This window comes from Malus sylvestris, chromosome 13 (genome assembly GCF_916048215.2).
Source record: "Malus sylvestris chromosome 13, drMalSylv7.2, whole genome shotgun sequence".
Taxonomy (NCBI): Eukaryota; Viridiplantae; Streptophyta; class Magnoliopsida; order Rosales; family Rosaceae; genus Malus; species Malus sylvestris.
In genome coordinates this window covers 3,107,766-3,135,381 of record NC_062272.1, presented here as the reverse complement: position 1 = coordinate 3,135,381, position 27,616 = coordinate 3,107,766, and the positions used below count along the sequence as shown (strand labels likewise).

General features: G+C 37.5%; 2 protein-coding genes and 2 long non-coding RNA genes across 4 annotated transcripts; 1 reads left to right on the top strand and 3 right to left on the bottom strand.

Moving 5' to 3' along the window:
* Positions 1–257: 257 nt before the first annotated feature.
* On the top strand, positions 258–3,964 carry LOC126594881 (probable isoprenylcysteine alpha-carbonyl methylesterase ICMEL1). The gene is made up of 11 exons (XM_050261141.1): positions 258–847; positions 1,442–1,518; positions 1,686–1,755; positions 1,837–1,917; positions 2,188–2,262; positions 2,413–2,514; positions 2,611–2,751; positions 2,925–2,990; positions 3,099–3,242; positions 3,457–3,547; positions 3,697–3,964. The coding sequence occupies exons 1-11, from the start codon at positions 495–497 to the stop codon at positions 3,856–3,858; spliced, it is 1,362 nt and encodes a 453-aa protein (XP_050117098.1). The 5' UTR covers positions 258–494; the 3' UTR covers positions 3,859–3,964.
* Positions 3,965–4,205: 241 nt separating this feature from the next.
* LOC126594882 (uncharacterized) lies at positions 4,206–4,843 on the bottom strand. The gene is made up of 2 exons (XR_007613460.1): positions 4,523–4,843; positions 4,206–4,400 (listed from the first exon to the last, which is right to left on the bottom strand). It is a non-coding gene; the product is annotated as an uncharacterized LOC126594882 (long non-coding RNA).
* A 1,451-nt stretch (positions 4,844–6,294) lies between these two features.
* LOC126594880 (uncharacterized) lies at positions 6,295–6,846 on the bottom strand. The gene is made up of 2 exons (XR_007613459.1): positions 6,561–6,846; positions 6,295–6,459 (listed from the first exon to the last, which is right to left on the bottom strand). It is a non-coding gene; the product is annotated as an uncharacterized LOC126594880 (long non-coding RNA).
* An 8,540-nt stretch (positions 6,847–15,386) lies between these two features.
* Positions 15,387–20,157, bottom strand: LOC126594879 (ABC transporter G family member 21-like). The gene is made up of 5 exons (XM_050261140.1): positions 19,679–20,157; positions 18,683–19,481; positions 16,785–16,979; positions 16,522–16,703; positions 15,387–16,368 (listed from the first exon to the last, which is right to left on the bottom strand). Exons 1-5 carry the CDS (start codon positions 19,901–19,903, stop codon positions 15,718–15,720), a joined length of 2,052 nt encoding a protein of 683 aa, XP_050117097.1. The 5' UTR covers positions 19,904–20,157; the 3' UTR covers positions 15,387–15,717.
* Between the last annotated feature and the right edge of the window lie 7,459 nt (positions 20,158–27,616).

Sequence of the window (27,616 nt, the reverse complement as noted above, 5' to 3'; positions counted from 1 at the left end):
CAAAGTGAAGTCCGTAAAAGATTTGCAGCTCAAGTGAATACGAGATAATAAAGGCCAAACAGCTCCTTATAACACTCATAGCCGTTAAAGTTAAACAAAGCTAAACAAAAAAAAAGACAGGGGAGAACACAAAAAAAACAAGAAAACTCAATGGAAAACGACCAATTCCAACTCCTCCAAAATCAAAGTTCAACAGCCCATCACGGCACCCCACGTGGCACACAACTGGCCTTCACCAACCCCCTCTCTCTCTCTCTCTCTCTCTCTCTCTCTCTCTGTGGTTGGCTTCTGCATACGAAAGAATGAACACTGCAGTTTTTGAGAAAATGGATTACTTTTCTCCCGTTTCCCGTTGATCTCCAAATCTGATAATTCCCCAGATTTCCCCACTGCCCAATAAAAATTCCCAGAAAGGGGAAACAGTCGGTTATTACAGTTATTCACGAAGCACATAGCTCATCAGGATTTGCTGCCAAGTATTGTGTCTCTACAAAATGCCATCGCAGCAGATTCTGCCCATAACATATCACCCCCCTTCAGAGAAATCGCTACGCAAAGAAGCAGAGGACGACCCGACAACCGGGCTTCTCTTGTACTCGAATTTCGAGGATGAAGAAAAGAACACGCCTTTCAAGCCCCTTCTCCCCAGGGTCTCCAGCTACACAACCACCAGCGCTGCCGCTGCCAACAACCACCAGCAACGGCGGCGCCGGACCGCCAGCGACAGCTCCCTTTCTTCCCACTCCGATGAGGGTAGCCGCCACTCCTTGGCCGGCGATGTGGAGCACGCTGCTGCCGAGACGTTCTTGGTGACCCGGTTGAGTTTGAAGCTGTTAAAATATCTTGGGTACTCAAAATTTCTCATCTTTTTTGTGTTTGGATTTGATGATTTAACTGTTTTTTAGATGTTTTTGAATAACCATTTTGTCATTTGGATTGGAACTTGAAGGTCTTAAATTTTGGTCTGAAATGAGTTAGAGCTGTAAAAATTGTATCTTTTGAAGTGACCTGTAGGAAAATTACTATGGTGGCTGAATCTCCTTTGAAATTGGATTAAATGTTGGGTTGAGATGAAGATCTTCAGAAAATAAATTTTTAATTAAGGAATAGATTTTGGTGGAAATTTAGATGAAATTATTGATTGGAAATTTGGAAGAAATCAGATATAGTCTTTTTACATTCATGTAACTAGGGAAACTCGAGCGTCAAGCGATTATGCTCACATAAGAACCAACACCATCCTAAACATTTCACATTAGAAAGAGAGAAGATTTGGCTTCAGAAGTCCCTTCTGTTGTGTGTTCTGTAAAAAGAAAGACGATTTGTTGTGTTACACGGTATTTGGAATTTCAACTATATGTATCTTGTACTGTTTCTTCGAGATTCTTTATATAACTTATCCGTGTGGTTAGATGCTTCCTGATCGTATATTTTTATTCAGGGTAGGCTACAGATGGATTACAAGATTTCTCGCCCTTGGTTGCTATTCGTTTTTACTTATGCCAGGTTTTATTCAAGGTTTGTTACTTTCGTACATTTATGCTTGACCTCTTGCATACCTTTTAGACATTATACATGCTTTTTTGGTCCATTTCAGACATTAAATTTGTAGGCATTATCATGACCATGACATAGAGGACTCGTAATCCAGGGGAGCATGACTTAATCCACCTTTCTTTTTGTAGTTGGCTATTATTATTTCTTCTCCCGTCAGGTTCGCAGAGGTATAGTTTATGGTGATCAACCAAGAAATAGGTAGGATACGAATATATGTTTTTTATGTATTTAGGAATTCATTTGTGTTGCAGAATTAATACCTGAAGTTTTGTTCTGCAGGCTAGATCTGTATCTACCCAAAAATAGCGATGGGCCAAAGCCAGTCATTGCATTTGTAACTGGTGGAGCCTGGATTATTGGGTGAGTGATGTTGCTCCTTGGCAGTTTAGTTTTTAATAATTCCATGAAAAGTCTAAGCTAGCAGTAGCTTACATTTCTGTTGGTTTTCGGAATGTTAATCTTAAGCAGTGTGGCTGAGAGGTAACTTTTCTGGGTACTGTTATTCCTTATAACTGAATTGTAGATTCAGTGTCATAGTTTTGGTTCGTTTGTTCAAATATGATCTTAGTTGCCTTGTTCTCATAACAGATTCCTGCTTATCTATTCTTAACATGTTTTTCGGTAATGCAGTTACAAAGCATGGGGTTCTCTTTTAGGACAGCAGTTATCAGAAAGAGACATCATAGTGGCATGCATAGATTACAGGTGAATATTTAAACTTCAAGCAAGCACACATACTACAAATAACTCATGTCGGGTGTCCGAATGAAACTCTGTTCTGCTGAAGTTCCTTACTAAATACACGGAGATTTGAGTCTTTCTTAAAAAGTTAATTGATTTGACATCTTCATGCAGAAATTTTCCTCAGGGTACTATCAGTGATATGGTAAAGGATGCTTCTCAAGGCATCTCATTTGTGTGCAATCATATTGCTGATTATGGAGGCGACCCAAATAGGTAATAAAATCTTTTCTATTGTTTGTATAATTTTTTCCGTTGTGGAGGCAATCCTAGTGGCTAAAAGTTGGTGTTTTTCCTGCTATGTTTGTGCAGGGTTTATGTAATGGGACAATCGGCTGGTGCACATATTGGTGCCTGCACCCTCGTTGACCAGGCAATTAAGGAGGCCGGCGAAGGAGAGAGCTCTTCTTGGAGTCTCTCCCAGATAAAGGCTTACTTTGGTTTGTCTGGAGGGTAATGACAGTTTAAGATTATTATGACTATTTCTTTGTTCTTTCATCTAATTCGAATTTAAGAGTTCTGCAAGGAATCATACTTATTTCTTTATTCAATCTTGTGTTTCTGATTTCACCTTCTGCACTTTTTCATGTATTTTTGTTAGTTATGAGTTTTCTGATTCCGAACAGGTACAATTTGCTTAACTTGGTGGATCACTTCCACCGCCGAGGTCTGTATCGTTCAATCTTTTTAGGGTACGGACTTCTTGGTCTCCTAAAATGTTAATCATACATATGCTCTTATACTCTCATAGTTTTAGTTCGAACTGCATTTAATTTTTATGACTTCAAAACCTCTCGCAGCATAATGGAAGGAGAACAATCTTTGCAACGTTTTTCTCCAGAACTCATGATTCAGGACCAGAATGTTAGAAATGCTGCTTCTCTCCTACCTCCTATTATTTTGTTTCATGGTACTGCAGATTACTCCATACCATCAGATGCCAGGTATACGTTTCTCCTGAAATGAATGATTTGATTGCCTGCAGTTATTTCTTAATCGAAATAGTGCAAATCTATAGTTGGCTCTTCAGAAATAAACTCTTATAGTTCAGTATCTAAGTTTCGTATCGCTTAATATCACTATATTAGAGTGGAAAATATACTATTCAGAAATATGGTTCTATTGCCACAGGCTTTGACAAACATGTTCTCTGTGCAGCAAGAATTTTGCAGAAACTCTTCAGAGACTTGGAGTGACAGCTGAGTCGATTCTTTATGAAGGGAAGACTCATACGGATTTGTTTCTTCAGGTAAGGGAGCACCAAAGATGGTTCATTTTTAATTCTCATGCCAGTTTTTCATTTTCCTGTTCGATAAGCCCCCTCATGAGGAAAGAAAGAAACAATTTAAAAAAGAAGAGTTTCATATGTTAAATTTAGTCGGTGGATGTGTTGTTCAGGATCCAATGCGTGGTGGTAGAGATGATATGTTTGAAGATTTAGTAGCTATCATTCATGAAGGTGATTTAGAGGCTCTCGCCAAAGATGCTGTGGCTCCGCCAAGAAGGCGCCTTGTGCCCGAGTGCATGTTGAAGTTGGCTCACCGTGTCAGCCCGTTCTAGCCAATTTTTGTTAATCATTTATCAACCCTAAAACCTAGTTTCTTGGTGATTGATTGTATTCATTTTGTACATATCATTAATGACACGTGAAGTTTTTACCCCTTAATTTTTGTCCAACGTTCAGAATTACCCAATTCTCGTCTCAATATCAAAGATTTTCTCTCCCTTATTCTTGTTCATACCAAACTTTCTGTTAGCAATTTATATTTTGTAATTTGAAGTGAAATAGTTTTTAAACTGCACGTAATTAGCTCATTTACTTGAACATGTTCGCTTAAATTTTGTAATCTCGGACCATGCCTTCGTTGCGGTTTATTTGAGTTTGATTCTAGACAAAACCAGCTCCATAGCTAAACATGAGTTGTTATTTCATTGGGATGGTTTACGTGGATTACATCAAAGTTACCATACTTACACACCTTGCTGATTACAAAATCCAAAAAGACAAAATATTACGAGAAAACGAAATGAAATCGTTGCTTTTGCTGCATGCTTCATCAGCAATTTGGTCAGTTCTTTGCTGCAGATTTGCCACCTTTACCCTGGTCAATTATCACCGGTTTGTTAGTGAAACCAAATTCACATGACGCAAGAAGATGACGGAAATGCAAAAACGAAGCCATGGTGTTTGTGAAAGTAACTGATAGTATATATATATTTATACCTTCTTCTTGGGTGCCGGAGACTTTGGTGCGGCTGCAGCCTTCTTTGGGGTGGCTTTAGATGCCGGAGCTTTGGCATCACCAGCCTTGGCAACGGCAGGTTCTTTCTTGGCCTGCCCAAACAGCTGAGTGCCGACTTGCCTTTCCGCCTTCATTGATGCCATACTTCTCTAAATTAACTCTCTTTTCGCAAATATACGAAAAATTTAACGTGTGTGTTGTGAATATTGGCTGCTTCTGAAACTACCCTTTTTATAAGTGCAGGGCACAAGTGTAGAAATGGAATTAGAATAACGAGTTATGATAAAAGGTGTTTGGAAGAGAATGGAATAACCAGTATTGGCAAAGAAAGCATAGCTGCACTTAAAAGGCTGTTGGCATCAGATGCTTTTGCTTGCTTACTGATATATACTGAAATTATGAGAGATCGAATTTCACCAAATGGGTTGTGAATGACGTTTTACAGGAATAACATGCGATCAAGAACTAATTATATGATTCTTTTCATAAATAATTGTGTGATTCTTGGACTTTTTGGGTCTTCTGGAATTTCATTATGTAATAGCAAGTGCATTTAGTAGTGAAATTACACTAATCAAGAAACACTATTATGATCCATTGCTCCTAATCCGATCAACGAAACTTCTGTAAAATTAAGTAATATCCCAATATTTACATAACTAAATGTTGAAGACTAGTCTTTGGGGCTCAAAAATCACATCCATTGGCAAAATTGAAAACCCGCTGAGTGATAGTGTAACATACATTATTCAAGCAATACTCTAATCTAATCTAAACGACGTGGATGGGAATTCGAACTTAGGTGCAAAGGGGTTTGACTGCTCTATCTTGTCAAATTGGCTATGCACAGGTCCTCACAGAGTGATTTAAATTATTAATTTATGTATGGTGACAGTATATACAACATTCTCTAAGGGAAGGGCTGAGTTGAATGCTCATTTCCATACATTCTTAGTTTCATTTTTTATGAGAAAAAGGAGATCCTTTTGTATGAGTTGTAGAAATGGAGATCGTTAAGTATTTCTTCATTGTCTTAACTGGCTAGGAATGAAGAAGGTCCTTGTTATTCTTCTTCCCTATTTTGATTTTTGCATTGACATTGTAACTTATTGGGTTGCATATATCTGATTTTATCGAATAACAGGCCGGTATATGCAGAGGATCTTTAGCCAACTAGAAAACAGAAGAAAAAAGCTTGGTGCATGTTTTTCATGACAGCTTATACAGCACTGCAGAGTCTCTCATATTTCCCGGTCATACGATGCATCAAAGTTCGCAAATTTAGTGCCGCGTAATCTCATAAATCTGCTTTCTATTTCACCTTTTATCAATTTCTCTTTAGCATATTATTTTATGTTTTACTTTCAACATGCGTTCAATTCTGGCATTTATCTGTTGGACTAGTCATCCTTTAATTTTTAGCACAAAATCAAACCCCTAATTTGTACCAAGAAACTTCAGTTCTATTGAATTTTGATATCTTTAATTTCTTGTGATCCTTGTGATCAAAGTTGTTCAGTTCACTTAAAACATTGTCTAATATTAGAAAGTAAATGGCCGATTCCTTTTGGAGGTCTTCGGATACTGAAAACATACAGAATCTGCCCATTTTTTAAAAATATTTTTTAAATGGTTTAACACTTGAACTTTCTCAGTATCTTCATATTCTGGTTCATATTTATGAACACCCTTCTGAATGCTTTATGTTTGCAAATTAATATTTCATGTAGTTTAAGCAAATACCAAGCAAATGTTCCTCTAAAATAAAGTTCTCTTTTATTTATCAGGCCAAGCCTAAAAGGAGAGACATATTATTATCAGAATATGGAGGACCACAGTGATTCAGCATCTTCATGCACTCCTCGCCTCACACCGTTTCTTTCATCTAATTCTTGGCTGCAGGCTTGCTTCCTGTTGTCTGATAAAACCGTCGCAAAACAAAATTTAAGGTGTTAATAAGCACATGTTTGGTGCCCAATAAATATGAAAATATATGGATCGATGTATTTAGGCACTTACCCTCTTCTTAAGCTCCCTAGGCTTTGTCTCAGCCTTCTTAGGGTCGGGTTTGGAGGCTGGAGCTTTGGGTGTGGTACAACAAGCTTTTGGAGCAGGCTCTTTCTTGGCCTGCCCGGCAGTGGGTTGAGTGGAAGTAGGTTTCTCTTGCTTGAGTGATGCCATTTCGGTTTTGTTAATCTTACACGCTAAAGTGTTTGCTTCCTGTTGTCTGGCCTCAAGTGTTACCTCTACTAGGGTTCAACCATTTTATAGTCGAAGTTCATAATTGTGACACGGAATTAGAATCCCTACTTGCAGCAGATATGAGGTGAATAAGATGTGATTACACGAGCAAAGGGGGATAAAATGGACTGGTGGCCTGTTGGGAGATGGTGCTGAATCGGATGCTTAATCGAGACATGTGTAAATTGACATCATTTGATGCGTATTCGAGTGCGTGTATTGGTAGATAGTTGATTTTGATATGCTTAATTAAACCTACAGAGAAGTACAAACACTTCCTATAAAGAAATTATGTACATTTTCAAATTATGTAGACATCAATCCTATTAGAAATGTATTTTTCATTTCATCAAAAAACAATAAGATTACATTTGAGTATATATACATGTAAATCAAGTCTAACAAACTATCCTAACTAAGTCCAACAATGACTAACTGTCCTAACAAACCTGTAACAATTACTTAGTCTCTAAGTTTTATCTAATGAGGAGATATTTACACTTTCATCCTTAATAGCCCCCCTCAAACTAAACGGAGGAACCCAAAGAGAGAGTTTGTGTCGGGAAAGGTAAATCTGGACTTGGACAGAGACTTGGTAAAAATATCTGCAACTTGATCTTGTGTACACACAAATTGGATAGCAAGTTGCTTGGCTAACACTTTCTCCCTTATGTAGTGATAATCTATTTCAACATGCTTCGTGCGAGCATGAAAAATAGGATTCTTCACCAGAGAAATGGCAGAGATATTATCACACCACAACTGAGGTGAACAAGGAGGAAAATAGCCAATATCAACTAAAAGCTTGGAGATCCATGACAACTTTGCGGCATTATTAGCAAGAGACCTGTATTCGGCTTCAGTGGAAGATCGTGCTACTGTTGGTTGCTTTTTAGCACTCCAACTAATAATAGAACTGCCAAGGAAAACACAGAAACCACCAGTGGATCGCCTGTCTAAAGAGCATCTTGCCCAATCAGCATCAGAGAATGCTTGAAGTGCCAAAGGAACAGGGCATTTAGAGAACCATAAACCCATATCAATAGAGCCTTTTAAGTACCGAAGGATTCTTTTAACAACTTGAAAGTGAGAGACTCAGGGACTATGCATGTACTGACAAACAAGATTAACAGCAAAACTCAAATCAGGTCGAGTCCAGGTGAGATATTGTAAGACAGCTACCAAGGACCTGTATTAAGTAACATTGTCAAGAAGTGGAGACTCATGATCAAGCTTTTCTATATTGAGAGGTGTGGAACATGGTTTTGCTCCATCCATGTGAGACTGTTGCAAAAGATCAAGAATGTATTTGGTCTGATTAATAAAGATCCCAGATGATGATCACTTGACCTCAATGCCGAGGAAATAATGCAAAGAGCCAAGATCTTTAACAGGGAACAAACTACTCAATTGTGTAATCACCTTTTGACATTCTACAGAAAAGGGTCTAGTGACTAAAATTTCATCCACATAAACCAGTATGAATACCAACTGCGAATCCCTTTTGATAAACAGGGAATGGTCATTTTGGGAGCGAATAAACCCCAAAGAAATCAGAGCACCATTCAATTTTTCATACCAAGCTCGAGGAGCTTGTTTCAAACCATAGAGAGACCTGTGAAGATGACAAACATGATTTGGCTTGGTGGAATCCTCAAAACCAGAAGGTTGTTGCATAAACACATATTATGTGAGTGTACCATGCAAAAAGGCATTGCTAACATCAAGTTGGTTAAGAAACCAATCAAATTGACAAGTAAGAGTGAGAAATATTCGAATGGTAACTGGTTTTGCCACTGGACTAAAAGTCTCAGAATAGTCCAAGCCCTTTTGTTGATTGAAACCTTTAGCAACTAATCAGGCCTTGTATCTGTCAATAGACCCATCTGGCTTTCTTTTGATTTGGAATACCCACTTGTAGCCGACAATATTATGAGAGGATGTAAAGGGAACTAAAGACCATGTACCTGTACTGAGAAGAGCATTATATTCCTCCTGCATTGCTTGGCGCCAGTGAAGATGTTTTGATGCTTGCAGATAGGTGTTAGGAGTATAATATGAAACAATATAAGGTGAAAGTGGATGCTTTATGGCTGTGAAAGCCTTGGGTTTAAATATCCCAGACTTTGATCTTGTCTGCATTGGGTGATGATTAGAGGAAGGTAAGAGATATGGTAAGGTTGGATTAGAGGGTGATGAAGCCTGTAATTCTGTGGAGAGGGAAGTAGGTTGCGGATAACTAGATAAGGCAAAGGTTGTAGGTGGGGGTGATGGTAGGTGAGGTTGAGGTTGTAGGTTGGAAGTGGGAGTGGTAAATGTGAGAGATGATGGGAATTGCTGAAGAGGAGAATTGAGAGATGTGGAAGAAACAGGGACTAAAAAATTATGAAAAGGAAAACTTGTTTCATAAAAAAGAACATGTCGGGATGTGTAAACTTTCTTGGTCACAGGGTCAAGACATTTATATCCTTTATGATGCAAGCTATATCCTATGAAAACACATAATTTGCTCTTCGGATGTAGCTTGGAATGAGAGTATGGTTGTAACAAAGGGAAGCAAGCACAACCAAAAACTCGAAGAGTACTGTAATTTGGCAACCGTTGAAATAATAACTCCCAAGGTGAAAATTTGAAGGCAGTAGGTAATCGATTGATCAGATAAATTGCAGTTTCAAATACATCAACCCAATAGAAATGAGGAACACGAAAAGCTGCCAACAAAGTCATTGCAGTTTCAACCAAGTGCCTATGTTTCCGTTATGCACACCCATTTTGCTTAGATGTATGAGGACAACTAAGCTGATGTTGAATGCCATTGGCAATAAAAAATTGAGAGAAAGAACTACTCAAGAACTCACCCTCAGAATCAAATCTAAGTGCAATGATTTTAGTACACAGAGAGTTTTAAACAAGATTCTTGAAGTTAACAAATATAGAGAATACCTCAGATTTGTATCTCAAAGGGAAAAACCAAGTATACTTGGTGTAATCATCCACAAAAAGTACATAATATCGAAAGCCATGGAGAGAAGACACAGGTGCAAGCCCCCAAACATCAGTGTGAATAAGCTTTAGAGGTTTACTGGTAGTGCAAGTTACAGATACAAAAGGAAGTCTAGAACACTTGCCTAATGCACATTCGAAGCAAAAAGACTTATTTTTACTATGAGAAACTAAGATACATGATATTGCAGCCAATTTATGTAAAATCTTCACAAAGGGGTGGCCCAACCTTTGATGCCACACTTTATTGGAAGCTTTAATAGTTGCAGTCAAAGCTTTAGAATGCACAACATGAGATGAAAAGGAATGAAAAGAATAGAAACCTTATCTGACAGGACCTTTAAAAAGCATCATCCCTGAAGAAAAATCCTTCACAGTGAAGTGAAAAAGATAAATATGCATTAAGCACCAGTTATCAATCAAAAATTGATTTGCAGAAAGTAGATTTTGCTTAAGAGCAGGGACATGAAGCACATTATGTAAGTGAAAATAATAATGTGCAGTAGGCAAAATAGAAGATCCATAATGAGAGATAGGTAAACCTTTTCCATTGCCAATGTGAACTTGTTCAAGTCCTCTATAGGCTTCTGAATTCTGAAGATTGCCAGATGAGTTGGTCATATGATAAGTAGCACCTGAGTCTACAATCCAAGTATGAGCAGAATTGGAGGTGTTGGCCACCATTGCAGAGTGAGATGATGGAGCACTGTAAATTGCATTTATGCAATGAAGACAATTCCAAGCTTCGTGATCAAATTGTCTCCAGATTTGACAATGAACTTTCTTGCCAAAAAGTTGAAAAGTGTTTCGACCTCCACGATTATTATTGTAGCGTTACCGCTGATTGTTGTTGTGATATGAATTCTGCCATTAATTGTGATTGTTGTTTGAACGAAAATTGCCTCGATTTTGAGAATAATTCCTGGAATTTCGATCCATGCCACGACTGTTGTTTGTAGAATTTGAGAAATTTTGAGCAGTGAAGGCTTGAGAATTAGGGTTTGGGTGTGACAGTGTAGGCAGAATACCAACAGACGATGAAAAAGCTTGAAAAGGTGTCGCAGATGACAATTTCTTACGATGATTGAGTTGAATCTCTTTGCTTATCAACAGGTCATGAAGTTCATCAATCGTTGTAGATCCAAGTCGGGAATTGTATCGCATCCACAAACGAATCAAATTCAGGAGGCAAGCCATGAAGACTGACGGAGATGAGATTAGAATCATCAACCGGTGCTCCAGCACTGGCAAGTGCATCAGCAATTTCTTCAATTTTCTGGAGATATTGAGCAGCAGTGGATTCACCTTTGGAAAGATTGAGAAGGCGAGAATGGAACTTATGAATATGCGACTGAAAGGCAGTGGCAAGACGTGATTCCAATTTAACCCAAAGCTCACGAGCAGATGTAACGCCAATAGTGTAGGGAATAAGAGACTCCGAGAGCGTTGAATTTAACCAGATGAGAATGTTCTGATCATTCTCAAACCAAGTCACAAATTCTGGTTTCAAGGTTGTAGTACGATTTCCTAAGGCATCAAAAAGAAATTTAGGCGGTGCCGCCATGGATCCATCGATCAAACCAGGGAGATTATATCGACAGAAGATCGGAGCGAAAAGAGCACTCCAAGTCAGATAATTCGTAGTAGTGAGCTTAATCGGAACTAAAGATCCAATATTCTGAATTGTGATTGAGGTAATTGCAGAGGAATTAAGGCTTGGAATCTCCGAATGAGAGAGATGAACATGAGAATCTGCATCAGATAATGGAGATGCACCAGTCGCACCAATCGCCATGGCTAGGGTTTGAAGGCAGCAAGCAAAGATGAGGCAAATCGGAGAAGAAGATCAGAGCAGGAAACGAAAACGTTGAGATCGAGAAAGAAAGGCGGTCGTTAGACCAAAAAAGGCGGTGATACCATATTAGAAATGTATTTTTCATTTCATCAAAAAACAATAAGATTACATTTGAGTATATATACATGTAAACCAAGTATAACAAAATGTCCTAACTAAGTCCAACAATGACTAACTGTCCTAACAAACCTGTAACAATTACTTAGTCTCTAAGTTTTATCTAATGAGGAGATATTTACACTTTCATCCTTAATAAATCCGTGCATGTCGACTAACATGGATGAGTCTCGTTTGAAATTTTGGTAAATTTGCAATTCAATAATTGTCTGAAGTTTAGGCGCGTACATTTTCAAATATGAAGCATTGCAGAACTTTTTACTGCATAAAGCAAGTAAAAAGTCAGCCAAGCTCATGAAATGCACCATGTTGATGCACAAAATCGGAGGGGTCTTGGAACAACGTAAATCCGACCGTGAATCTGCAAGAAAGTAAATAACACAAGATGTATCGTGGTTCACCCCAATGTCTGGGTTACGTCCACACTGATTATTGTATTTCTCTGAGAGGATTGTGAAGGAGAGAGATTTGTTCTGAATATGAGAGGGGATCTCAGGCCTAAGAAATTGGCATTTCCTAATGAGGAGGGTGAAGAGTCCTTTTATAGAATAAGGGCTCATCGCTTATTACATATTTGCCCCTTCCTTTATTACATAATTACATTTGAGTCCCCCGAGTATTTATATGAGATCTAAATATGGAGGCCCTAAGTATGGTACAAACAGTAGTCCCCCAAGTCTTCAGTCAAGAGAGTCTTTTGAATCTGAGGTACCCATCATTTACCCATGTGCTTTTGTGGTGGAATCTGGGGGATAAATGCATGCTTTTTCTTTTCACCTGCAGACATACTCATCCGCAGCCTTTCTTTTTCTTTTTCCTTTTCACTTTCTGCCTTTTCGACATGTGAACACATGACTGCACCCCTTGAAGTTTGATCATTGGTTGGTGCTTGCCTCCCGCAGGAAATCCAGACATGCATGGAACCTGAGGCTAGATAAATTGTAGCTGGGAAAACTGCAGAGCAAATCCCCTGAATGACGGATGATGTTGGCGCCACTGAAGATGCAGTGCAGCAAATATCAACTAGACCAAGAACACAAGATTTACTAGTCTGAAATGCAACATCATCAGCATCCTCTCCTCTCTTTATTACTGCCCTGCTCCAATTATACATATTTATAACAATTTTCCCTGCTGCTTCAAGGGCAGTTGGACATTTTGAAGCATACCGAGGAATGAGATCAACAACAATGCGTTGTACACTCGTACAACCTCTGGAAGCAACGATGAAAGAGAGATAAGCTTGCTCGAGCTCCGACGTGAGAGCAGAACCTTCATTAGTAAGTTATAGACTCTGACTGTAAGACTACCACCTTTGCGAAGGAGAAAACCATAATGATGAAGAAGCCCATTAGAGTGGCGTAAATCTCTTGCTTCAACTAGAGCATTGAGCAGACCAAGAACAAGAGGTGCTGACAATTTCGGACTTCCCACTGCAGTGCCTCGCTCCACAGATTCAAGTACATAAAATGCGTCATCAATTCTCCGTGCCACGCCCAAACCCTTTAAAATGGTTCCATATGTGATAGTATCAACGCCACAGTTTCCTGGCTCAGCCATTTCGTCGAACAACATGAGTGCAGAGTCAATATCGCCGAAATGTACACAAGCCTCAACGACCGCGTTCATCACAACCGTGTTCAGCTTCCCGAATCGTTCTTTAGCGACTCTATCTCCTTTTGAGACAGAGATTGCGGAGCTAGGGTTTGCAGTGGTGGCGGTGGTTGTAATAATGACGGCGATGAAGGCAGTTCTGGTTGGGATTCGTGCAGCTTCTGCTTCTTCAGAGGTTGCTTTCTCGAGTCTATGGCCGGAGAGAGAGAAAGGGAGGACGGTGGCTTGTTGAGATTCTGGTGAAAAAGCGATGTGGCCGGCGGTCGAGTGCAGGAGTCCACATGATCCTCTGGATGAACAAGATGCGGCTTATATTGGTGAACTTTTTAAATCTGTTCAGATGGTTATAGATGCAATGGAAGCTCTTGTCAAGAGAGTTTTACTGGCACAATCTGAAATAGACAGCGACTACGAGCTGCAGAAAACGAACAGGAGAGCGGCGTCGTTCGGTAGGTTGCTGACGTCAGTGCATGTAGGCTTGTAGACGTCGATGGAACCGATTTTGGTGTCCATGGGTTTCTGAAATGGGTTTTGATTGTACTAAAAAACTGTTCTTGAAAACTACTCGGAAAACTGAAAATATGGGAACTTTGCAATGGGATTTGAAAACTGGGATTTGGGTTTTTCTGGGATTTATGGAATTTGGTTTTTTTTTGCAAATTCACGGCGGATGTGAGAAAATGAAAGAGAACAGACATAGTTTTTTGTGTCAATTCCCACAGACGGCGCCAAATGTTGATGCACAAAACTGGAGGGGTCTTGGAACAACGTAAATCCGACCGTGAATCTGCAAGAAAGTAAATAAACAAGATGTATCGTGGTTCACCCCAATGTTTGGGCTACATCCACACTGATTATTGTATTTCTCTGAGAGGATTGTGAGGGAGAGAGCTTTGCTCTGAATATGAGAGGGGATCTCAGGCCTAAGAAATTGGCCTCTCCTAATGAGGAGGGTGATGAGTCCTTTTATAGAATAAGGGCTCCTCACTTATTACATATTTGCCCATTCTTTTATTACATAATTACATTTGAGTCCTCCGAGTATTTATACGAAATCTAAATATGGAGGCCCTAAGTATGGTGCAAACACACCATATTGCAGCACTGCAGAACTATTTATTGCTTTATGTAGCACTTGAAAATCACAAACAATATAAAACGATAAGAATATTTTATGAATAAAAAAATAGGGAAACGTTGCCGAGGCGACTATATAACTCGAAGCGATTACATCTTGACAAACTTGTTATTTTACGATTTACAGAGCATCCTATTCATAGAGAAAAACTAAAGAACACCCTAATTATTAACGGCAGATAACTCATAAACTTGACGGGCAAAGAATCATTATCTTTGGCCCACAAGAAAACCAATAAAATAACAATAATAATAAAATGAAATAATTTTCCAACAGTAACAACTTCTGAACTTTGATCAATTGCTAAAACATGACGGTTTGGTTACCTCACCTAAACAAGTCCAAGTGGTTCAAGTAAACTCATGTAGCATCCCCCAGAAAAACTGGTATATAGCCTTCAAGTTCAAGAAACTGAGCTCCGGATACGGAAGACCTGGCTACGTACATTTGTACGAAGCTAAATACAATTCGATCAAGAACTTGAAATCAACTCCCTTAGGTTTCGGTGTGGGGTTGAGGAAGTTTTTATTTTGATCCCTTCATTTTGTGTTCTTTCACCAGCTTCACTTGAAGAATCTTTGCTAGTAAATCGTCTAATATATTCACATTTTCACCCTTTCGCATTTTTAAGCATGGATTAGGATCATAAGTTAGAACTTTGGCAAACACATTAAGGGGAAGGACATGGGAGTTTAGGAAGAAGAGACTGATAGTTTTGACTGGAAAATTTACAGATTAAAATTCTCCCTGTTTATTTAATGGGTTTTGAGATTGGGTTGGGTATGAATTTACTGCTTTGGGTCGATTATGTCGAGCTCGTTTCAATTAAATTAGTTCCGTCAATACCTGCCGAAATATTTTGAAAGGAACCGAAATATTATGTAAACAACCTTTTTGTTATTAAGGTTTTTTATTTTATATATTTTTTCTTTGTTCGGATAATGGAATAAGGCATGTCATCAGCAAATTGAATTTTTTTCAACAAATCTAACTATTTATCATTACCATCATATCCATTTCCTTGTAACGGAATACAATTCATTACAATTTCTCCAGCCAGAATGCATGAAATCTTGGTTCACAATATCAGTTCAAAACCTTCGATTACTCGATAAAACTGGATATCCGAACGTATGTCATCAAGTTCTCTTGCTGCAATAATATGCTGCATGTCAGTTTCTGATCTATCATCATCAAGATTCAAGAACTCAGTGAGGTTGCCCCATCCTCAATGCCACATAAGCCAAAACCCTATATCCCACCAGCATCACAGCCAATGCAGCTACATCTATCCACATATCATCAAGACCTACACACTTAATACCAGGAAAGTCCAGCACCCTACAATGCACCCCCATCCCACACTCATAAACCTCATGCACCGAGTATTGCACTCCCACAAGAAGCTTGTAGCAGTAATGGCTGTACGAAATGTACTTCAACCAAGCTATGAAAGGCGGCATGTGCTGAATGTAATATCCGCCTACAAGTAAAAACACCAGCGTTGTCACAGAAGCCAGAGTTGTGCCTTGTTTCACATCCATTAGAATGGCCCCTAGTGCTAGCCCTATGCCTTGGGCGACTAGCACATTGTAAAGAACAATGAAAAGGGTTAGTGCAAATGTGACTATTGAAGGCTTGAGACCACTCATCCAATAGCATATTGTTACGAAGACTGTTGGGAGAACAAGCTCCATTGGCAAATCACCAACCGTTCGCGCAAAAAAATAGGATGAGAGACGGTACATGCCCGAGGAACGTTCTTTTATCAGCATTGGTCTTTCCATAGGGAATGAAAATATGGCATTGGATAGAGGGAAGAAGCCCCAAAATATGGAGAAGAAGAAAAGAAGTCCCACCTGTTCAAGCTACCTTATTAGTATTGCTTCTTATTATAAGTCCAAATCTAGCCTGGTTTTTTAAGTCAGTTTTCATTTTAAAGAAAAACAAAAACTAGTTACTGAAAAAGAAATCTTTAACAGACGAGGAGAGATGAGAGGAAATTGGAGTACCTGATCTTGTATATGCGAAATGTTGGAGTGCCACCACAAAAGGCCGGAAATAATTGAAACTGACATGACTTGGAAAATCCTTAAGCGAGAGAAAGATTCATGCTTCCTCTCTTTTAAACCCCTTTCCAGCAAAACGCTAAATTGCTCCCACCAGCTGGTTGTCCATTTGTAATTTCCACTACCTACTTACCGTATACATGCACAAATGAATATTCCAGCGGAAAATCTAGTTGAAAAATAGAGACTTATTGATTGGAGGTTACCTCTGGATGATGGTGTTCTTGAAGAAGAAACAACCGTGTCTTTATGAGTTTGCTGAATCTCTATCTTCAATGCAGGGTATAGATACTTTTTATAGGAAGATATTAAGAACTGCTTGGTTGTGTTTTGATCTTCTTGGTGGTCTAATCTGCCATTATACTCTACTTCCTCATCCTGTTTTGCATCAGGTGCTATACCTGCTTGTCAAAAAATATTTAAGAGATTTTTATTAAACCAATCATCACAGAAAAAGGATTAAATCTCAAAGAAAGAAAACAATGTCTGACCCACTATATTTATATTTCTTAATGGTGAATGGTGATATAAAGTTCTTCATTTTGTTTTTGTTTTGATCTCATCAAACTCACATGCAATTGGGACCCCGATGTAATTGTATCTCAAGTTAATAATGTATTATATGTTTTAATCATATGACATCGCTGGTTTGGAATGACACTACCTTTGACATCCTAGTTGCTTGTAAATTCCTCTGTCCACAACTAGATACTTAGGAGTTCACCGTCACATCGATTTCAGATGATTAAAAAAAAGAAAATTAATGAAAATGACTTCAAAATTTTGAGTTTTAACGATAAGTATAAAATAAAGAGTATAGTGAATAGTACTAAAATTGATTTTTTAGTGTAAAAATATGATTTTTTGTTAAAATGAACAGTACCATAAACTTTTCATTAAGATACAATTTGGTACGTGGGACAGGACTAAAATGAGTGGAATGAGACATTCCGTCCTACATTTGTTGCGCCTAAAACAGGTGGAACGCGCTGTTCCACGGGACGAGTTTTAGATGAATTTTCGTTCCGTCTCACCCCCTGAAACGACTCGTTCCACATCCGTGGAACACACAATTATAACCTCTCCGTCTCCTTCTTCTTTCTCCTTGTTTCCATCCGATGGCATCTTTGCTCTCTCTCCTTTCCATCCTATCCTGTCCCGTCTCATTCTGTTCCATCATATTCTATCTGCATACCAAACGATATCTAAAGTTCCTTTATCAAAATTGTCGGATGAATGAAAATGATGCAAATTGCAAAACAGATATTTTCGGATGAGGGGTCAAATCAGACTGCACAAGTTTGTACATGCATATAGGTGTTGTAGTTGTAACATTGACTCTGGCAAAAGTTTTTGGTGCTTTGAGTACCCGGTACTCCAAATTTTTATATTTTTAAACAAAGTTTTGACAGTTAAAATGTCCAGAGTACTTAAGAAAGTCCTTAATTTAGGTGTTTGTTGGATAAAAAGTAAAAAACCCTAATTTGGGATTAGGCTTTAGGGTTGGCAACAAGTCCACATGTCCATGTGAATCCTCCTTGGCTAAGAGAGTGCTGAAAGGTTCCTTTCAATATTTTTGTGCTTTGATCGACTAAGATTAAGAGCCGTGGTCTGCCTTTGCCCTCTATTGTATTCACGGAGCCGTCGGTGCGATGAAACCATTTTCTTTGTGGACCACTCACTCACTCACACGCACTAATATTGTTGTGAAAAAAATGGACTCGTACCTGAATGATTAAGTGTTAAAAGTTCCTCATACTTACATTAATCATATGTCCAGTTTGTGACTTGTGGGTAAGCCCTGGGGTTGACATGTACTAATTAAGACTTGCGTATATGAAATATATCTTTAGGTAATAATCTAGGAATCTTTTTAAAGGTGAGTAATGTTTTCTTATCCGTGTTTGAGATGTCGATATGTTAATTAAAGATTGTCAATCCAATCTTCTTTTTTTAAAGTAAAATGTGATTTTGATGACGTAGTATGTCAGAATCTCTAATGTTTTTATATATAAAAAAATGCATAGTTACCACATTTTGATAATTAGTGCTAGAAACTTAAAAAAAAAAGGCTACGCTAATAATGAGAGAAGATATTTCATACCGTTAGCAAGATCAAGCAAGACATCAGCCGGGTTGATGAAATTGAACCCGACCTCATATCCAATGGACCCGAAATACTCCATGACCCGATCAGCATGCCCGCTATAAATTGGGTACCCGTCCGACAACACCATTACTTTATCAAACATCCTATATAGCCTGCTTGACGGCTGATGGATGGTGGTGATCACCGTCCGACCACCACGGGCCAGTCGCTGCAACGTCACGATGATACGTTGGGCTGTGGTTGAGTCGAGCCCAGAAGTGGGCTCGTCCAAAAGCAAAAGACTCGGGTTGACAAGCATCTCTTGCCCAATACTGACCCGTTTTCGCTCACCACCCGAAATGCCTCGTAGTAGAGGCCCACCAACTACAGTATCACTACACCGATTCAACCCGAGCTCCATTATCACCGTTTCGACTTGCTCTATTTTCTCTTCTTTTGTAAGCTGCTTGGGCAGCCTTAGCAAGGCAGTGTAGGTTAGGGTCTCCAGAACACTAAGGTGAGGATACAAGACGTCATCTTGCGAAACGAAGCCGATGTTGTGCTTCATGGAGCTTGAGAAGTTCTGGCCATTGTATGTTATCTTGCCAGAGATTTTACCTGGCAAGCGGCCGCCCAGGGCGGTCAAGAGAGTGGTCTTACCGCTCCCGGATGGCCCCAACATTGCGAGTAGCTCACCCGGTAGAACGATTCCACTCACTCCATTGAGTACAGTGCGTGTTGGTTTTGGCTTATGTGAAGCAACACAACCTCCGTTTGTTGCTTGCAGCTTAATGCTGTATCCAACATCTTCAAACTGCAGGGAAATGTCAAATTAAATACATATATTACACAAATGTTAGCTTAATAACTACTATAATAGTACCACTATTTTTTTTCTTAAACAATTTAGTTATTACATACTTACCCACATAACATGTCAAATTATCTAATTAAAAAGTTACTCATAAAATATTAAATGCGAATTATCATTAATTGGCCCTTAAGTCTTACCTTAAGTGTTACAGGGTGCAACGACTGGTGCAAAATTGAAGCTCTGGCCGAGGTTGGTCGGGGCTGGTCCGCCATGTCGTCACCCAAACATGGGCTCACATTAGTCCTCGACGAAGCGGAGGGTTCGGCATGAACCGAACAGTTCTGATCAGGCCGGTTCAGATTAGATAGTAGAATGTTAGGTGGAGTGTTTGACATGCTGTTTTCCTGCTCAAGAGGTATCATAATTGCAGAAAATGTTGCACTATGATGATCAAATACAAATAGAGAGTCAATATTAGGCAAACGGGTGTCTGCAGGTCGACCAGCGAGAGGGAGAGAGCGGGAGAGAGAGGGAGAGAGAGACAGAGACAGAGAGTGGTGGATGAAGGTAATGGAGGGACTCAGAGGAAAGGAGAGAAGAGGTTTGGCGGGGAAGAGAGGAATTAATAGGGGAAGGAAGGAGGATCACATGCAAGAGAACAAGACATGTGGTGATTCTTATAAAGTGATCGAAGGCACGAGATTTAAGCAAGCAGCTGATCACTACTACAAAAATTAAATTAAAAAAAAATAATAAAAATGAGTAGTACTGTTTGTTAGATCGATTTCTACCAGAAAGAGACCCCAACCGAGTTGGACTGAGCATATAGGCCAGGGGTAATGCATTCCAATTAATAAATTAGTGTTTCTTTCCTACTAATTGGCTTAGGTGCGGTACGTGTTTGCAAGGCATTTGTTATATTCTTGTGTTTTGACATTTCAACTTATACTGCAAATATAAATTAAGTATAGAATACCGTTTGTATAAAAATACATAGATTTTTATTGTTCATGCCTTAATTAGTTAACCTCTTATCACTATTTGTGAATGATCGGAATTTTATAGGAAATGATAGCGTACACACCTATTTTAACTTTTCACACTTATATTTAATCATGTATGTTGGTTTCGTTTAACTTATTCATTTTGATGATTAAAAATAAAGAGAAGTGTGCGATGAGATGCTAAAAAATGTATGAGAAAATCACTTCGCTTATATGTTGTATGTATTACTATTACTGTATTTTAATATTCCATAAGCTTTGGCAAAGCTAATAATCAAAGGGTATATATATTATACTTAACGTATAAATCTATGTTTATTTCGAAAGGGACCAAAAACAGGTCCTACTTATAAATTCACATTCCCATTTTTTTTCTTATACACTAGATATGATTTGAATTTGATGTCAACGGAAATGTTGGATGTATCGTAACTTAAAATTTTCTGTCCAGTTTCTGCTTTTGGTTTGGCCATTAGACTACTTTGTGCTTGAGGCTGAGATTATATACAATAAAGGGTGAGAGATATAATTCAAGAAGCATCACGCTCCGATTCCTTTTCCAAAATTAGAACCACCAGACAGAGAAAGTATGCATTGCCCTTTATTTCTATGCTGCTAGCTAGCTAGCTTATTTGATATTTTCGAATGCAAAAACTGCTGTGGTCCATAATCTTTATTTCGTTCGTCCTATATTATTAGATTGGTCGAAGATGTTCCCTTGATGATTCTTTCTTGTTCAAGATATTTAATTGTAGGCCATGGCCACCGAACAAGTATGCTTGATATTATGTGTCAAAGTTTATGATGAGACAGTCTGACCGTTCACTTTTATTATTTTCAACTTAATCACCTATGCAAACTAAATGTAAATTTCGTGAAAAAAAACCTTGTTAGAATTAGTACTAAAAGGAGGATTTAACTTCATCAATTTTTCAGTGTGATATGTTTAACATTATGGCACCAAAGATTTGACACCCAAAGGCTAATGCATATCATCAATACTGCGAGACTGTGTGTTTATTCGATCAATTAATTAAGATTAATGAAGCTGCTAATACATCATCATCTTCCACTTATGCGTTGAATGCATAGAAATTCAAGTAACCAACCCTATATATTTCTTTTTAATTATATTGGCTTTATTTTCTTTGTAGGGTATCTTCTTTTGTGGTGTGCCTTACGAAAGAAAGAAAGGAAATGTTGGGTTCCTCGTGCCCTTTATTGGTGTCAAATGCCTATTCATTAATACAAGATAGTGGCTCAGATCGTGTCGTCTTTACTATATAAAAGGCTTCGTCTCTAGGTGGTGTCACCGGCATTGAAAGGCTGCCATGCTTTTCTATATTTTTGTTGGAATTGGAATCACCATGTAGCAATTTGGTTGGTGGTCATTATGCTAAGAGAGCTGTTAAACCCACTCCGTTATCTTATTTTTTTTCATCCACATTATATTTGCATCTACTATAAAAAGTTAAAAAAATTTAAATGTTATTTTCTCACCCAATATTATTCCTAAAATAACCCTTAATATATATATAATTAGAGATAAAAAGTCACAGAGCTATGCTTCTATTATACGATATCGACAAATCAAGATGATCCACATGAAATTATCTTTTACCTCTTCGACGGAAACATAATCATCTACTTCTTTCATAGAAACATCATCTTCTAAGTTCATTCTTTTTGCTTTCTCTAAATGAAAAGGAGATGGGAATGATGAGTTAGGGTTTAAGGGACACAAATCATCTAAACATAATGCGAGAGTTATCACGCCCAAACTTTTCTTTTTTATTTTTTATAAAAAAAAGTAATGCAAAAGGGGTAACTAAGGTCCTTATTAGTCATTTTACAAATTGACAAATTTGTAATTAAAAATTTCATAAAAAAGTGGGTAGGAAGATAAGACATTGTGGTTGGAATAACCGCTCTCTTATGCTAATTACTATATACCTCACTAATTTTATTACTTGTTACATGTCGATTGTATTATTCGACCGATAATATAATGTAGATATCCGTCGGAAAATTGAAATGATAATCTGTTAAGATCTTTTGCTTTTCAAGAGAAGATTCGGGTACACAATTGTGTTAAAGTTCTATTATATTTGCCACGAATTAAGGCCTTGATATACATAATGCGACAAGCCCTAATTAAAAAACCTGTACAAGCCTCTTCTCACATTGAAATATACTGAGTGGAATTAAACTAGCTTTTGCGTTAATAAAACTTAAGCGTGCAAGTTTGAATGGTGTTTCCAAGATTCGGACTATAAAATTTCCAATTTCGAACTAAAAATTTTAAATTCGAATACTTTCGAAAAAATAAAACGGAAATTGGAATGCATATAGAGATTTGAGAATTCTGAAATTTCGATCTGAATTTATTTTAAGTGTTCTAAACTTATTTCGATATAAAACTTTTGAAACATTCTTATTTTTTTTAGTTATTTACTCAAAATTATATATTTTGTAACAATTTTTTATATTTTATTGTTTGTTTTGGATACATTTTGTATTTATTTTATTTTATAAATTTTGTTAACGCAGTGTCCTTTCCAACCCCAACAGACCCAAAGGAACACATGTCCAAAGGAAAAGGTTCAATGAGCGTGGAAAGATGAAGTCGAATGCTTTAAAGAGCCCATGGACTTCAGGCATCTAATCAGTAATCAACCCGAGCACTTCCTCGTAAGGTGATTTCTAAGCACTAGATGGCAAGGTGGTCATTGACAGCTCTAAGGCACGACGTCCTAGGAGCAGAAAGAGCGTGCCTACTCAAATGTCAACTCTGAGCTGCCAAAAATAAAGGCTGACAGGTAGGCGCTCAAGTACGAGTCCCCACCAACTCCAAGGCCAAGCAAGGCGATTGACTATGTCATCTCGTTGTCACATGTCGGCCAAAGAATAGAGGAACATCTAGCAGCTCTAATCTATACATTCGACCCATTAAATATGCAAAGGAAGTGATAGACTTGAGCCCAAGGAGGCTGAAGACTCAAAGAAAGCCCATGCAAGGAGGATGAGTACTCCTTAGAGAGGGTCGGACGAATTGAGAGAGAACTTGTACTATACTGGCCGAGCGTTACTTGTAATCTGGTCCTTAAAAAGGATAAGCATACTAGTATAACAAAAAATAAATCAAATATTTGCATATACATATACCAAATATTAAGAAAGAAAAATAAATTGCATAAATGAAAAAGTTGGAGTGTATTCAAAAACTTATAAAATATATAATTTTTCGAATTATATTATGATATTTTCTAAATTAGTCAAATTTTGAAATTTCTGAACCAAATTTGAAAGTTGTGATCTGATTTGATCCAATTTCAAAATTTTAAAACAAAAATTGGAAAAGTTGTTTCCAATCTGGTCCTCCCAAAATACACGCCTAATATTGGAAGAAAAAAATACACCTCTAATAAAACTATTTACAACAGATAGTTTTTTGATGTTTTAAAAGAGAACATGTATTCGAACAAAGTACCATAAACAAGAATTCCCTAATAATATGCATGTAATCCACCATGCAGATTGAGTACTACTCAAAGCTAAGCTTGATCGAATAATATAAAGGTTACAACCCTAAAACCGTAGAAAAATCTATTTATAGAAAGTAACACACAAAAATCACGAAATATCACAAATATTCTCATACTTAAATGTCGTTTTGGGCTAATAAACAATAGAATTCAACTAAAAATGGCCGTATGCTAGGTTAAAGCATACAATGTCGATGCACACATTATTCTTTTGTCACGAGAAAAAGAGAAGGGGAAGCCCTTTTTTGTATGCTTTTTACCCTTTACTATATACTGCAGTTGCATATACTACAGTAAATTTGATTCGAACGCACTTTAGAAGTCTTATCTTGGGAGCTCTTTAAGTGCCAGGTGTTGCGGTGCTTTGTTTGGAGGCCCTCTTTAAGACGTATCCTTTCCACATTGCCATGAAGGAATGGCGGATAATTGATAACAACTTTGACGTTAATCCACACATTGCCACGTATACCATTGTTCTTATGCCTTTTCCCCATAATCTTTCTTTTTTCCTTTTTTGCTATCCAAGTTTTGATGTGAGTGGCCAATGAACAGCAATTATGATCAGATTCTTTACTTTAATCGCAATTAGAATAAGATCTTGATTTGTCTTCTTGACCATAACCATATAAAGAAATGATAAGCATGGGATGTTTACAAAATCTAATAATTTGATTGGTTAGAAAAGAAAATGAGTCATGACTCATCCTTTAACATAATTTGTTTTATCGATTACGGATAAAATAAATATCAATTTACAATTCTAATAATGAAAACATATTTTTTACCATCACCCTCATATTGGACACTCACATGTGGAGATCTCTTGGGGGAGCTTGGAAAGATTTTGTAATAATTAATCCTTCTTTCACTTTTTTCGGGTTTTAGGTAAAAAATGATCAATAGCTCGAAGTCTGACTTGTAAATTTCGAACAGAAAACGTGTATGCATATATTTTAATTTTCAAGGAAGAAAAAACCCGTTACTTTATCCATATACATATAAAGGGGAGAATGTCAAAATAGTGAAGATTCCATAATACTCAAAATGTCTTTCTCGCATTAAAAATTTGATAAATGAAATTCAAAAAACATGTAAGGTGGTTAGTAAGTTTATTATTTTATAAAAAAAACAATATTTTAAATAAATAATATTAAAATAATAATAAAAAACCAATTGCCACACGCTAGTGGACAATAATTTTCAGCACTCAAGTTTTAGTGACCTTCAAGTGCACTTTAAGAAAATTCTAAGCTCTCCATTTAATCACAATGTAGGGTCTTGATGACCATGAGTCATTATGTTCTTGTTTCAATTAGAAGGAAATTAACAACTATTGTTGGTCAATAGATGAATAAATATTTGTATAAGTTACAGTGTTAAACTTACATCAAACAATAACGAATGATGACCCACATGAGCAATTATTGTTAATATTGTTCAATAGCTTCATCTTTTCTAATATTGCGTGTGTATAATGCATGTCATCCTATCAACAAGTCAATTCCATGAGATATATATAATAAAAGATTTTGGGGACAACTAACATATGGTCTCGACGAGCCCTTTTTAATGGAAGAAAGAAAAAGTATGCGAAGAAAAATAAGTAGTGATAAGGTTTATTAGCATGCATGTTAAGGAAGTTAGGGACAAGGTTAGTTAACTTTTTTTTTATTGAAGTAAAGTTTTTCCCAGATAATGTTCATCAAGAATTAGATATTGTTGCAAGCGTATACGGAATCATGTTAGTAATATTATTAGGATCATGCACGAATCGTCGGTCAGTCCATTTGGAAGGAGAGAGTGAGGAAAGTGCAGGGTATCTAAAACGTAATAAATTGTTCTAAGTCTAAACATATGATTTGACTCAAGGAAATTAGTTGCATGCACACATGCATGTATGCATGAAGCAAATGACAAGGCTACATCTGCACTGCTTAGTCCTTATGCATTGTGACAATTCAGTGCAATAAATGAGCAAGTTATTTTACAAAATATCAACCATGCAAGCTAGCTAGCTAAGATCTATTTTGTTATATATATTCTCTCATGTCACCGATATTTTTTGTTCTTTTCTATGATTGTGTGAGACCAATTATATGTAACAATATTGTACCTTAACCCTATGAGCTTTCCCAAATTAATTTGTCGAAATGAAAAGGCATACAGAAGTAGTTGAACATTGGGGACATGCGCATATATACCAGATAAGAGCAAATCGATCATCTTGTCCAGACAGCTTTAGGGACACATTAATAAGAAGCACAGGATGCAGGCGGCAGGCCCCCTGCATTGCCTGTGCATTGCTTCTTATATTATGCTCTTTTGCCTCTACTGAAAACCTCATCGATATCAAATGAGTAAATGCATTTGGGTATGCAAAGTTAAATTAATATTATGGGTCACTGCATGCATGCTATACTAAAGGGAAGCATTCCACCCTATCAAGTTGAGTATGACATCTACAAACATTTCGATTAGTGCCTTCTTATCTTTGTTGTAGAAGTCTGCTGCATGTACCAAAGAGCACGGAAGTTAACCTCAATATATATTCCCTATTGGTTCTTTGTTTATCTCCAAGTTTAATCGATTGTCCATTAGGGTTCTTGTCGCACGTCAATTTTTCCTTCCATGTCTTATTTATCATCAAATAATTACACGGTTTGGTTCAGTAGCGGAGCTAGAATTTTAGTCTAGGAAGGGCCCAAATGTTGAAATCCGAAACGCTCACTGAATCTTACAAAAATTAATCTACCATGTCGTGAGCAACCTACCAACGTTGTTTAGGTCTGGTATGGCGTCCATCTTATCATCCTCTTCCTTAAACCTAAACCCCAAGCCTCTTTGACGTTATACTGATTCCCAGATCAAAGTCCTCCTCAAAGCTTACAAGCAACGAATTGCCTGAAGTCCATAAGAGTCACCAACCTCAAATCAAACCCAATGAAAGAAATTAGAGTAAAAATGTCGGATTGGGGCTCTGAGCCTATGAAAAAACCTTGAAAATCATAAGCATAGCACTAGATTTTTTCATGTAAAAAATATCAAGATGGTTCTGGGATCATCCTAGTCCTTCCATGGCTCCGCCTATGGTTCGGTTTGCCGGATTATGAGATTTTAACGTTGGGGACTGATCATTCCCTAAATATGGCTCTGTTCTTTTAGAGTCAGTAGCATATGGTAATCAGAGGTTTGCATAAGGTGCTGGGTTCAGTCCTCATTTCTCACCTTTTTTTTAAGGATCTTAAGTTTTGGGACCAATGATAGGAGCTTAAGTTTCAGGACCAATGATTGTCTTAACTTTAATGTTGTATTGCTATAGAGTTCGATTGGTTTGGTTGAATATTGTATATGCATTTAGCGATACATGAAATGCGTCTGCAACGTCGGGCTCATTTGAAATTGCTTTTATAGAAAGTATTTCTATTTGTAAGCACTTTAATTAAAGTGTTTTCATCATAAACACATTGAATTTTTTTTATTAAAAATTCAAGTCCTACACTTGGAAGTGATTCATCAAGAAGCATTTGGAAGGTGCTTCTCTAGAATGCTATGATCCAAAAGCACTTTTAATTTTTTTTGTCAAACA

Coding starts and splice junctions, on each gene's coding strand:
- LOC126594879 (XM_050261140.1), bottom strand. CDS start 19,903: ATGATACCTCTTGAGCAGGAAAACAGCATGTCAAACACTCCACCTAAC. Junction 16,704..16,784: donor AAGAACACCATCATCCAGAG/GTAACCTCCAAT, acceptor TACGGTAAGTAG/GTAGTGGAAATTACAAATGG. Junction 16,369..16,521: donor TTTCGCATATACAAGATCAG/GTACTCCAATTT, acceptor TAGCTTGAACAG/GTGGGACTTCTTTTCTTCTT.
- LOC126594881 (XM_050261141.1), top strand. CDS start 495: ATGCCATCGCAGCAGATTCTGCCCATAACATATCACCCCCCTTCAGAG. Junction 1,756..1,836: donor GGTGATCAACCAAGAAATAG/GTAGGATACGAA, acceptor TTTGTTCTGCAG/GCTAGATCTGTATCTACCCA. Junction 2,263..2,412: donor GTGGCATGCATAGATTACAG/GTGAATATTTAA, acceptor ATCTTCATGCAG/AAATTTTCCTCAGGGTACTA.